This window comes from Bos indicus x Bos taurus, chromosome 11 (genome assembly GCF_003369695.1).
Source record: "Bos indicus x Bos taurus breed Angus x Brahman F1 hybrid chromosome 11, Bos_hybrid_MaternalHap_v2.0, whole genome shotgun sequence".
In the NCBI taxonomy this organism is placed as follows: Eukaryota; Metazoa; Chordata; class Mammalia; order Artiodactyla; family Bovidae; genus Bos; species Bos indicus x Bos taurus.
Genome location: NC_040086.1, coordinates 74076711 through 74089421, shown reverse-complemented (window position 1 = coordinate 74089421; position 12711 = coordinate 74076711). Strand labels below are relative to the sequence as shown.

General features: G+C 37.2%; 1 protein-coding gene across 7 annotated transcripts in view; it reads right to left on the bottom strand.

Annotated features, from left to right (window-relative positions):
* Nucleotides 1-12711, bottom strand: part of ITSN2 (intersectin 2) — a 126244-nt gene that overhangs the window by 93530 nt on the left and 20003 nt on the right. For 6 of the 7 annotated variants that reach the window (XM_027555941.1, XM_027555948.1, XM_027555947.1 and 3 more), the window contains exon 2: nt 4060-4123. In XM_027555941.1, the coding sequence (XP_027411742.1) occupies nt 4060-4090 (31 nt within the window). In that variant the 5' untranslated portion in view covers nt 4091-4123. Of the gene's footprint in view, nt 1-2941; nt 2971-4059; nt 4124-12711 lie in introns of those variants that run through there. The other variant, XM_027555946.1, reaches the window with a different exon arrangement.

The following is a 12711-nucleotide window of genomic DNA, read 5'->3' as shown; positions in this document are numbered from 1 at the left end:
GACAGAACCACTGTCATGGGCTCCAGAATGTCATACTCACATAACCAGCCTTTAGTACCTCTACAGTTTTGAGGTTGAAACAAGCCATGGTATACTATGATACCAACTGGCAGCAACATGTATCCAAAGTGGCCTCTTGCCTATCACCTTATGGCTCATGTATCATGCCCTCTGTATTTATAATTTCATTAAATTTCTGAAAAGCAGAAAACAAACCTACCATGACTAAAACAGTTTTGGCAAGGATGACTCTGCTCATGCAGAAGACACCAGAAATAAAATTGTAAGTGGTAAAAATATGATGCAATGATCTTTTAGTTCTGTAAGCAAATGGTAAGCACAAAAAGAAAGAATACCCACTCAACAGAGCTTTCTGAGACGTATCTGCACTGTCCAATACGGTAGCCACTAGCCGAGCACATGTGGTTCTGAGCACACTTGGCAGTGTGACTGAAGAACTGGATTTTTTAATTTTACTTAATTATTATTAATTTAAATTTAAATAGTCACATGTACTTAATGGCTACTGTATTAGACAATACAGCTCTAAGAACCAAAAAAGTCTTAAAAGTCTGTGGTTAGTCTCAGGATGATAAAGTAGACAGGGCAAAATTTGAGCACTATGTCAGAAATATTTAGACAAACAGCTTGGTCCAGGGAGGGCAGTTAGAGACAAGTTCCAATATTCAGATCAGATCAGTCGCTCAGTCGTGTCCGACTCTTTGCGACCCCATGAATCGCAGCACGCCAGGCCTCCCTGTCCAGCACCAACTCCCGGAGTTCACTCAGACTCATGTCCATCGAGTCAGCGATGCCATCCAGCCATCTCATTCTCTGTCGTCCCCTTCTCCTCCTGCCCCCAATCCCTCCCAGCATCAGAGTCTTTTCCAATGAGTCAACTCTTCACATGAGGTGGCCAAAGTACTGGAGTTTCAGCTTCAGCATCATTCCTTCCAAAGAAATCCCAGGGCTGATCTCCTTCAGAATGGACTGGTTGGATCTCCTTGCAGTCCAAGGGACTCTCAAGAGTCTTCTCCAACACCACAGTTCAAAAGCATCAATTCTTCGGCGCTCTGCCTTCTTCACAGTCCAACTCTCACATCCATACATGACCACAGGAAAAACCATAGCCTTGATTAGACGAACCTTTGTTGGCAAAGTAATGTCTCTGCTTTTCAATATGCTATCTAGGTTGGTCATAACTTTCCTTCCAAGGAGTAAGTGTCTTTTAATTTCATGGCTGCAGTCACCATCTGCAGTGATTTTGGAGCCCAGAAAAATAAAGTCTGACACTGTTTCCACTGTTTCCCCATCTATTTCCCATGAAGTGGTGGGACCGGATGCCATGATCTTCATTTTCTGAATGTTGAGCTTTAAGTCAACTTTTTCACTCTCCACTTTCATTTTCATCAAGAGGCTTTTGAGTTCCTCTTCACTTTCTGCCATAAGGGTGGTGTCATCTGCATATCTGAGGTTATTGATATTTCTCCCCACAATCTTGATTCCAGTTTGTGTTTCTTCCAGTCCAGCGTTTCTTATGATGTACTCTGCATATAAGTTAAATAAACAGGGTGACAATATACAGCCTTGACGGACTCCTTTTCCTATTTGGAACCAGTCTGTTTTTCCATGTCCACTTCTAAGTGTTGCTTCATGACCTGCATACAAATTTCTCAAGAGGCAGATCAGGTGGTCTGGTATTCCCATCTCTTTCAGAATTGTCCACAGTTTATTGTGATCCACACAGTCAAAGGCTTTGGCATAGTCAATAAAGCAGAAATACATGTTTTTCTGGAACTCTCTTGCTTTTTCCATGATCCAGCAGATGTTGGCAATTTGATGTCTTGTTCCTCTGCCTTTTCTAAAACCAGCTTGAACATCAGGAAGTTCACGGTTCACATATTGCTGAAGCCTGGCTTGGAGAATTTTGAGCATTACTTTACTAGCGTGTGAGATGAGTGCAATTGTGTGGTAGTTTGAGCATTCTTTGGCATTGCCTTTCTTTGGGACTGGAATGAAAACTGACCTTTTCCAGTCCTGTGGCCACTGCTGAGTTTTCCAAATTTGCTCACGTATTGAGTGCAGCACTTTCATAGCATCATCTTTCAGGATTTGGAATAGTTCAACTGGAATTCCATTACTGGGCATCAAAAAAGTTTAACCCAATCTATAACTGAGAATGTATTGAAGGAGAAAACACTGCTCTTGAAGGTTTGTGCTATACATGGATGCTTCTTTCAATAAGATTTTAAACCCTGAACTGGACTCAGATATATATAAGATTATCTTCAATCTTCAGTTACTTTATAAAGTAAGTAGGAAGGTACTACAGTCTGCATTAGCTATCACCTCTTCAGAAGTTTAAAAAATTACTATCTTTATTCTTATATACTATTCCTAAATTGGAGATGGAAATGGCAATCCACTCCAATTTTCTTGCCTGGATAATCCCTTGGACAGAGGAGAAAGTCAGGCTACAGTCCATGGGTCACAAAGAGTAGGACATGACTTCAGCAACTGAGCATTCCTAAATTATTTGTCCAACATTTTAGACAATTATTCAAATAATCTCTTTTCATTGCTATTATTGAACATATTGTTTGTTTCCAATATTTTACATATAATGGAATAAGCTACAAAGTGATCTGTAAATGTTCAGAGAATGGAAAAAAACAATGAAGAAAGACCAGGTCTACAATGATTTCTACTATGCTCATTTTATTTATAAGCCTGCTTAACATGTAGGTTGAAGTTTATAACTAAACAATGTATTTACAGCAAATTCCTTAGTATGTGGCATAGAAATTCTCAGATTTGAGTAGAGCACATTATTACCACAATTATTACTCTCATTCTAAACTTACATTTAACACTCATTAAGGAAAAAAAATTCATTTTAAGAAATGGTCCATGGCATCAAATAATCTTTATAATCCCATACCATTTCCAGAGAAGGAGCAATGCTCACATCTGAAAAGGCAAAAAACAAAACAACAAAACCCTTATCTCAAGTCCATCCTTAAATGACAGCATCCTACCACATATTAAAATTTATCTTTACTTTTTATGAAAATAATTCATTTTTCTAAAACTTTTCTAAATGTCACAAGAGCAATCCGGAGTCTTAAGATACACAACATATATTTTCTTTATTAACAATGTACTGATTTGGCCCTATGATTGAAAACACTAAAAAAAAAAAAGGAATTGATCAATTGGTAACATTAACACAATCCTATGTGAAGGCTGTGGAATTATTGGTGGCTTTTCCCTCTTTTTTCCCCTAGTGTTCTTTTCAATTACAGTTTTCAGTTCTAATGTTAAAAGAATTATTGACTGGACTCTTTATTTTCTTATATTTATAATTAGCTAATAAAATCTACCTCATAATTAAGAACTCAGCATCTTTGATTACCTTAGTAATTTAAAAACATAATGCATTTTCTCAATCATAAATGATACACACAGTAAAAAATACCTACTAAAGGTGAGTAATATATATCTGAGAAACAAAACTTGAATCAGAAAAAAAACCTTGAAAACTTTTTATTATTGAAATAACCTAAACATGTCCTCTAAAATGTTTCCTATTAAGAAACTGTGTGTATAGGTATACACATAACCCTTTATAAAAGGGAAAACAAACTAATTTTATGTGTATATTAATAAATGAATCTTTACTGGTTTAATCACTTTACAATCATCTCATGCTATCAAAAACATCTTTAATATTCTCCACTTATGGCACTATGCTTTCTGTCTTCCAGTTTTATGCTTTAAACACAATGGATGTTTAGGTTACTCTTAACTGCTCAAAGGCAAGCACACACTCCAGATGACACTGCAGACCATGCTTATATTGAGCTTTGGGATTTACTGCATAATATTCTAATAGAAGACACACGCAGTGTTTTGATATAAACTATCTAAATTCTTTAAACAAGAATACTTGAAATTTTGCATTTATAAATTTAAGGGAAAATATCTAAATGAATATTTTATAACTTCTACCAAAATCTCATAACCACTTTATCTCACCACAAGCATGAAGCTACTTACCATTCATTGCTGTGGGAAACTGAGCCATCATGGTCCTGAATTTTCCTTGCTAACGCTCAGCCATCTGCAACATGAAAACATGGTGCCATTAATAATACAGCAAGGGCAGATCACAGCTTAGCACACCTGCTAAGCACCAGGAATGCCTGGCCCCTTCAGCTCACACTTCCACCAGAAAACAGTGCAGAGCTTCGGCTGCTGCTGAACAGGCAGAATTTACATCTGGGGAAGAGCAGAAGATTTTGTTGGGTAACGGTGCTGCCTTTAAAATAAAACCATTTAACAGAAAATCAGTCATATTTAATGGTAAATACTGAATAAAGAACCTTTGGCATTAAACCAATTTTGTAGAAACTAATTTGCGAAAGAGGAGGGTTGCTACAACCAGCCAAGAATTTATTCCGGAGAAGTCAACTCTATAAATTAAGTGTACAATAACATGGGAAGTCATAATACTCTTCTCCTTCAAAAAATAAACCCCCAAAAAAACAAAAAAAAAAAACCTCGAGCAAGAAAAATATCCAAAATATATGTAGCATAGCTGTTTAATTCAGCTCTACAGGTTTATAAAAATGGACTAAAAGTAACTATTAAAACATGTATGTTTATTTATACATAACAAATGTACTAAGGAAATATTCTGCACTAGGAAGAGAAGGGAATTTGGAAATTAACAGCTCTGGGTTCAAATCTCAACTTTATTTTTCTAGCTGTGATCACGAGTTATTTAATCTTACAGAGTCTCAGATTTCTCATCTGTAAAAATAATTGGCATGAGTTTTTATTTTTTAAGTGTTAAACATAACCCAGTACACTGCCTGACACATTGTGGGTGTTTTTAAAATGACTTAAAAATGGTTTCCTGGGTGTCCAGGAAGGAAGAATACAATATAACTTTGAACCCTGAATTCATCATCTTATTACAAATAAATTCAAAATTTGTTCCAGGAAATCTTGAGGGCAGGACCAATTAGGGCGAGTGAAGACCTAGCAAATTCAGTAATGCACTTAATTAAAACCATGGTTTATAACATTGTAGGAAAACACTACTTTATTAAGACTGCTCAGTAACTCATCTATCTAACCAAATCATTCAAATATTAGTATTTTTAGAAGCCTGAGGAAAAATGTTTGCACAAGCCATCTGAATAAAGAAGGCAAAAAGAGGTGTGCATCGTGGTGGAAGGTGTCCCCAGAGGAGCTGGTTGACTAGCTGCCAAGAAGTGTTACAAGGCACCATAGCCCAGTGAATGCATGGTGCTCAAGGGAAAGATGACAGTACCTGTATAACCACAAAGGCAGTCACACTAACAAAACAATGGTATATAAAATCCAGTTTATTAATATGCAATGAGTTTTAGTCTTCTGACTCCTAACTTTTCTGTATGTTGCCACGATATACCATCCTCCCTCTCAGAGTGCACACTCTTTTTCTCTAGATGCTAGTATGCTTCACTGCAATGGAACTTGGAACCTTTAATCTTTTTAGGTAGGAGGAAACTTTACTCATGTACAAGTTGGTTTTCTTCCCTCTTTTCTCAAAGGTAATGTGAACTCTAGGTTTGGAGTTGCTTACCATACAGAAAAAGATTATCTAAACTGTGGTGGGGTGGTCAAGAACTCCTAAAGGAGGTACTGTGTTGAGCTTCACAGGTGAGTAAGAATTAGTTATAGCTGTAAAGTTAAGAATTTTGGACTTGAACCTATGTCTGACAAGTCTTAACAGGTTTTAAGGAGGGATAGAGTCCTATTTCACTTAAGACAGTCAATTGTGAAGAAAAGGCTGCAGCAGGAAGAGAGGGGAAGGGAGGAGCGGGAATAAACCAGAGGACCAACAAAGTGTTTACAATAGATAGAACTTCTATGAGATATGAGACCATGGACTCCCAGAATTATAGTTTGTGACTGGATGAAGCGTGGTGTCAGGAGCTAAATAAAGTCAACACAGAAGGAAGTTTCATAAATCAAGTTTTGACTACAACATCTCCAGATATAGAAATTCTACAAATAAGTAGAACACTTTCACTTCCCCAATTTTAAATTATCACAAGTAATGTTAAACCAAAATAAGCCAAATCTTGCAAAGAAACTATTGATAGATACACAGTAGCTAGGGCCCCTATTTTTATTAAGTCTCTGTGAGAAAATTTTTATATGTGGCAGAAATCCTCCAAAAGCATTACCTACGATGCATTTTATAACTGCATAAAAATGTGTGCATTACCAAAGACAGCTTGAAGGAAAAGCACAGGCTTACAAAAGACAAAGAAGGTATAGGATCCCATAGCCATGAAGCCTTAATCAGTTAGATCTAGGTGTAAAAGTTTATAGATCATCTATCTAGGACATCTGGCAAGTCATCATGTACTCTGAATATAACAGATGCTCAATAATCACAAGTATAATCCTGAAATAAAACCAAAAAGTGAATCAAATAATGTGAAGGGCAAGGAGGGCAGGCAAATCCCCTTAGGGAAGCGAAAGGTACTGGTATTACAGAATATTCTTCACCTGGTACATGGGGGTTAACCACCTGTGCATGCAGGTATCACATTATTATATGTATGTATATAATATCTGATTGACTGTGGTAAAATCTGAATACAGTGGCATCATTTGCTGGAACCAATAAGCTTTTTTTTTTAACTTTATATATGCTATATTCAGGAATTTTAATACAAAATATGTTTGCCCAACTATATATAGATTGTTCAGATGACATCTTTTAAAGTTATATATGTGTGTATATATATTTCAGATTATTTTCTTTTAATAGTTTATTATAAGATATTGAACATATATATACACTAAATCCTTGCTGCTTATCTTTTTTATGTATAGCAGTTTATATCTGTTAATCCCATACTCCTGATTTATCCCTACCTCCTCCCTTTCCACTTTGGTAACTGAAAGTTTGCTTTCTGTGTCTGTGAGTCTATTTGTTTTGTATATAGATTTATTTGTGTTATTTTTTTAGATTCCACATATAAGTGATATCATACAGTGTTTGCCTTTCTCTGCCTGACTGACTTCACTTAGTATAATATTCTCTAGGTCCATCCACAGAATCATTAAGCTTCTAAAGCCTACTATTTCATATTTGTTAGGTTTATACTAATTCTCTCTGACCTGCTGTAGAATAATTACTGCATAATCTATATTTGCAGAGAAATAGTAATTAAAACTTTGAAAAATGCAACAAATACATTTGATTTTTTAAAATCTTGTGTATGCTTTTATTTTTTATTTTTAATTATTTATTTTACAATATTGTATTGGTTTTGCCATACATTGACTTGAATCCGCCATGAGTGTACATGTGTTCCCCACCCTGAACCCCCCCTCCCACCTCCCTCCCCATCCCCTCCCTCTGGGTCATCCCAGTGCACCAGCCCCAAGCACCCTGTATCATGCATCAAACCGGGACTGGTGATTCGTTTCACATATGATATTTTACATATCTCAATGCCATTCTCCCATATCATCCCGACCTCGCCCTCTCCCACAGAGTCCAAAAGACTGTTCAATACATCTGTGTCTCTTTGCTGTCTCGCATACAGGGTTATCGTTACCTTCTTTCTAAATTCCATATACATGCGTTAGTATACTGTATTGGTGCTTTTCTTTCTGGCTTACTTCACTCTGTATAATAGGCTCCAGTTTCATCCACCTCATTAGAACTGATTCAAATGTATTCTTTTTAATGTCTGAGTAATACTCCATTGTGTATATGTACCACAGCTTTCTTATCCATTCATCTGCTGATGGGCATCTAGGTTGCTTCCATGTCCTGGCTATTATAAACAGTGCTGCGATGAACACTAGGGTACACATGACTCTTTCGATTCTGGTTTCCTCAGTGTGTATGCCCAGCAGTGGGATTGCTGGGTCACATGGCAGTTCTATTTCCAGTTTTTTAAGGAATCTCCACACTGTTCTCCATAGTGACTGTACTAGTTTGCATTCCCAACAACAGTGCAAGAGGGTTCCCTTTTCTCCACACCCTCTCCAGCATTTATAAAAAATCAACAGTTTTACTTTTTGTAATCATAATAGTTACCATTTACTAAATGCTTACTACAAATTCAGTATACTTTATTATCTATTTCTCATGCTCAATAGTCATTGAGAATCTAAAATATTTCAGGTTCTGTACAAGGAGCCTCACACATAGGAGTTTCTTTACTAGGTGCCAGCCAGACAAAGCTAGGCACCTTTGATAATACTGGCAAACCTCACAACATCCCTGCAGGACAGATGATACTGTGCCCATTTCACACATGAAGAAATGGGATGATTAAATTACTTGCCAAAATTCAGTTAAGAGATGTAGCCAGTAAGTGATGAAACCTGTTTAGTTCTAAAGTCCATGAACTTTCCATGGACTTCATCTGCCTTTTCCTCTCTTAAATGGGTATAATAATTAATGCTGGGTGGGTCACAGGTTCCTGCAAGTACCAGATCAACTCATTCTTGCTACATTTACAATAAAAGAAAGAAGAAAAACAAGCCAGCCAGAGACGCCTTCTAACACTCAGGCCTACATCAATCACATGCATAAACTAGGGAATGCTTATTATTTCTTCCCTCTTGGTATAACCCTTTGAGAGGAAGAAAGGGTGATCAGCGTCTCCCCAGTTACAGGCCTGATGTCTGCTTCAGGCATGTATGACTGAAGTCAGCATCCAATAAACATCACTCTCTACTCTTCAAAACGGATAACATGTAATGATGGGCAATCTTGGCAGTTTGCATCTATCATATAATTTGAACACTGTGTTAATTATCAATGGTTTCAGAATATTTACGTGCAGATTTTCCTGCTCATAGTAAGTGGAGAACTGGCATTGTTTCCTTTTTAGAAACCAAGAAAATGTGTGGCAGATAACAGACATAATGCAAAAACCACTGCTTCAGTTTAACATAATCCAAACACCATTTGGAGTATGTGGGAAATATATATTCATACTAAAGCAGAGAAAAGCAGAAATACTTGAATAGGAGTAGGCAATCCGTCTTCTTCAAAGGGTCAATAAGATACAGAAGGAAAAAAAATTATAGCCATTATAAGTAAAAAGTAGTTCAATTAAGGTTGGACTTGTTTAAAAGCACAGAATTATAGAAGGAAACAATTACAGTAATTAGTGTAAAACCCTCAATTTGCAAGACGAAAAAACGAGAAGACTTCCATGAGCTCATATAGCTAGTCAGTAGCAAAACTGGTCCCAGACAACACCTTTCTTATGTCCAATGCTTTGTTTTTAAGCATCCCAATTTGCCTGATTCTATCACCTCGGATACTTTCTAGTTCTAAGATTCCCAGGCCTATCCCTGGGAAATTGTGACTTAGTAAGTGGGTCATTACATGAATCAGGGCATGAACCTCCTAAAATGGTCTTCCTGACTTCCACAGAGCTGCTAGTTCCCACCCCACCCCGACAACAACCACTAATGCCCTTCTCCTGCTTAAACTCCCCTACTGATCACAAGTTAAAGTCCAAACTTCATAGAATGAAATACGGCACCCTTCAAAATCCCACCCCAATCTACTTTATCACATTCACCGCTAGACACGTCCCCTAGATTCAGATGTCCTAACTATACCAACCTTTCCTTTATCAGAGGGGCTTTTTTCACTCTCCTATTCCTCTGTTAAAAAGCTGTTCCCCTCTGTCACATTCACCACACTTCTCATTCTTCAACCCCCAACTCGTATGTCACCTCTTCCTTGGAAGATTTCTGTCCTCAGGCAGTCAGTCATCATCTCTTAGGTATGCTCATAACACCTGTTCATCCCACGGTAACTTAATCATACTGTATCCCAATTTCACGTTTGCCTGTTTCACTTGTTATGGACAAAGACCTTTTTTTATTTACCTCTATGCTTACTGCCTAAACCAGATCTCCCAGAGAGAATGCTCAATAACTATATTTGCTAAACAAATAAACTGCGTAAATGAATAAGATGGTTGAGATACGGAAAAAAATAAAAAAGCAAGGGAGGCATGGAGAAGATTAATACTGAATTGAAAACATATACAGAAGAGAAACTGGTAAGAAGGCAAAAAGCGGTTTCAAACTACTTCCCTGAAACCCTACAGGCATCAGAGCTATGGATCTTAGACAAAACTATCCTTTGTAATATGGACCTTCTGTAATTTTTCTTCTGCTTGTATGTACACTTTTAGAGATAAAGGTTTACTTCCCATTGAATTCTAAAGGCTTTTTATTGGAATGAAGAGAAAGCCTTGGGTTTCTCAACTATACTTTGAATCATGTTGATTAGTATCGATTTGACTGAAGGTCTGACATTCAAAAGCAAGATCATCAAGTTCCTGAAGGCATGTCATATAATCTTTCTCCAGTGCCTCCTCCACTTCACGTGCTACATACATAAAAGGGAACTCTCTAAACTTGCTGATTAGTTGGGGAAAATGTTCTTTCCACATCTGATTTGCAAGGAGATCAAGGTCAGTTCCATGCAAGAATGATTAGAGCAAAATACCTACTTCTTTATAGTTCCTGCAGTAAGATGAAATTTACAGGGTATATAAATTCTCCACACCTGTTCCCCATCTATTCACTCATTCTTTCTTTCATCCATATATTTATTCATTCAAATATGAACAATGAACTATAATAAAAGGATATGAAGAATGCTATGAGAATCAAGAAGATAGAACTAACACTACTTGGGAGGTAAATCAAAGTACCGTACATATCACAAAGAAAGCAATTTTTGTATAAGAATTATCTAGGGGACTCCCTGGCAGTCCAGTGGTTAGGATTCCAGGCTTTCACTGCTGAGATCCTCAATTCAATGTAAGATACTGCAAGCTGCACAGTGCAGCCAACACACACACACACACACAGAATTATCTAACATGAGGTCAGTGTTAAAGTAAGTGGGTTTAATGGTGCCCTCATAGTAAAATACATTGTACAGGTCTGTTGCTAGGCACTATTACAAAGAAAGGAGACGTATTTGAATCTAAGAGAAGGACTTGCTAAAGAAGGAAAGAACACAGCCAGTAAAAGAGCAGAGCCTTTCCGACTCAGAGAGTATATATAATTTGAGAGTGATGTGATTTCAAAGAACTCATTCTTGAAACTCAATAGTTTCAAATCATGCACCTTAGAGTTCTAGAAATTTCAAGGAGATACAGCAGAGCTGCTGAAGATACCAATTTTAATGAAAGCAGCTCTGTTTTTTGTGTTTTACATATTGAGGTTTCTCTATATTATCTCATGATTAAAAAAAAGAGTTAAACACATACCGAATTCCATTCCCTTTATTTAGAAACAATTAAAAAGAGGTCAAAGACATGAAGTAACTTGCCAAGATCTCAACTTAAGGAACAAAGTATGTCATGTTATTGATTTTGAACTTCACTACACAAGTCACAGAGAGTCAATATTTAAAACATAGCATATGGGACGTTCCTGGTGGTCCAGGGGTTAAGACTCTGTGATTCCAATGCAAGGGGTACAGGTTTGATACCTGGTCAGGGAACTGAGATCCTGCATGCTGCAGCCTCTCAAACAAACAAAACACAGTATGTATCCAACCTAGAGACCCAGATTTGGTAGTCCTCAGGTATTGGGAAGTTGTTGCCATGTCCATGAAGGACATTATCCAGGGTAAGCATATATAAGAAACAAGAGAAGAACCTGGTCTTTTAAGGGCAGAGAGAAAGAATTCTGACAAATAATACATAAACTGAATTGCATTTGAATATCTTGAGGCAGGGACATTGTCCCTAGTATAGTCCAGATGGTGAAAATCTGAACTTGTGTAGAGGCAGAAGAGACAGGATTTTCTGATCAGCTAATGTGGATGATGAAAGAAAAGCATCACAGATGAGTTTCTACCTTGAGCAACTGCAAAGTGATAATATTAACCAACAGAAGCTCTGAGGAAACAGGGATCTGGATAATAAATTTGTGAGGTAAGCAACAAAATGTTCCATTTTGAGCACATCTAATCTGACACACCTGCAAAGACACTTAGGTGGAACATGTTAGAAACAGTTAAGAATTCTGTTTAAGGCAGAAACCCAGTTTTGGTAGTCATTAAGGCTTGGGAGTAGTTGTCAACATGTCAGTGAATGACATTACCCATAAAAAGTATGTACAGGAAACAGGAGAAGATCAATCAAAACAGAGGCTGAGAAAAAGGAGAGAAATTGGGATACAGAGATAAGAGTTTCAAGAGGATGATGGTCATACTGCCAAATGTCACATAAGTCAAAACTAAGCCATTAGTTTTGGCAATCTCTTGTGAAGACAGTTCCAGGATGGTAAGCTGACTGTTAAAGGCAAGCTGAAGCAATAATCTGGAGGTGAAGTGTAGGTGACTCAACAAGTATGTGTTGTTACAAGAAGGGAGAAAAAGGGTAGGAGGAGAGATAAGCTTTAGGAAAGAATAGAGGTTATAAGTCTTTACTTTTTAGACAGGAGAACAAAACCACTTTAAGAAGAAGGAGAGATTTAATTTTGAAAAGGGAAAAGGAAAGGAGGTTACCTAACAAGTCTGGGTCCAGAGAAAGTGGAAGTTGACAGCTCTAGAGTACAAAGTTAGAATCTGGGACAGAATAAAAAACAGGAAAAGCGGTAAGGATGAATGTACCTAAGTTGGAAGCAGAGGAAAAA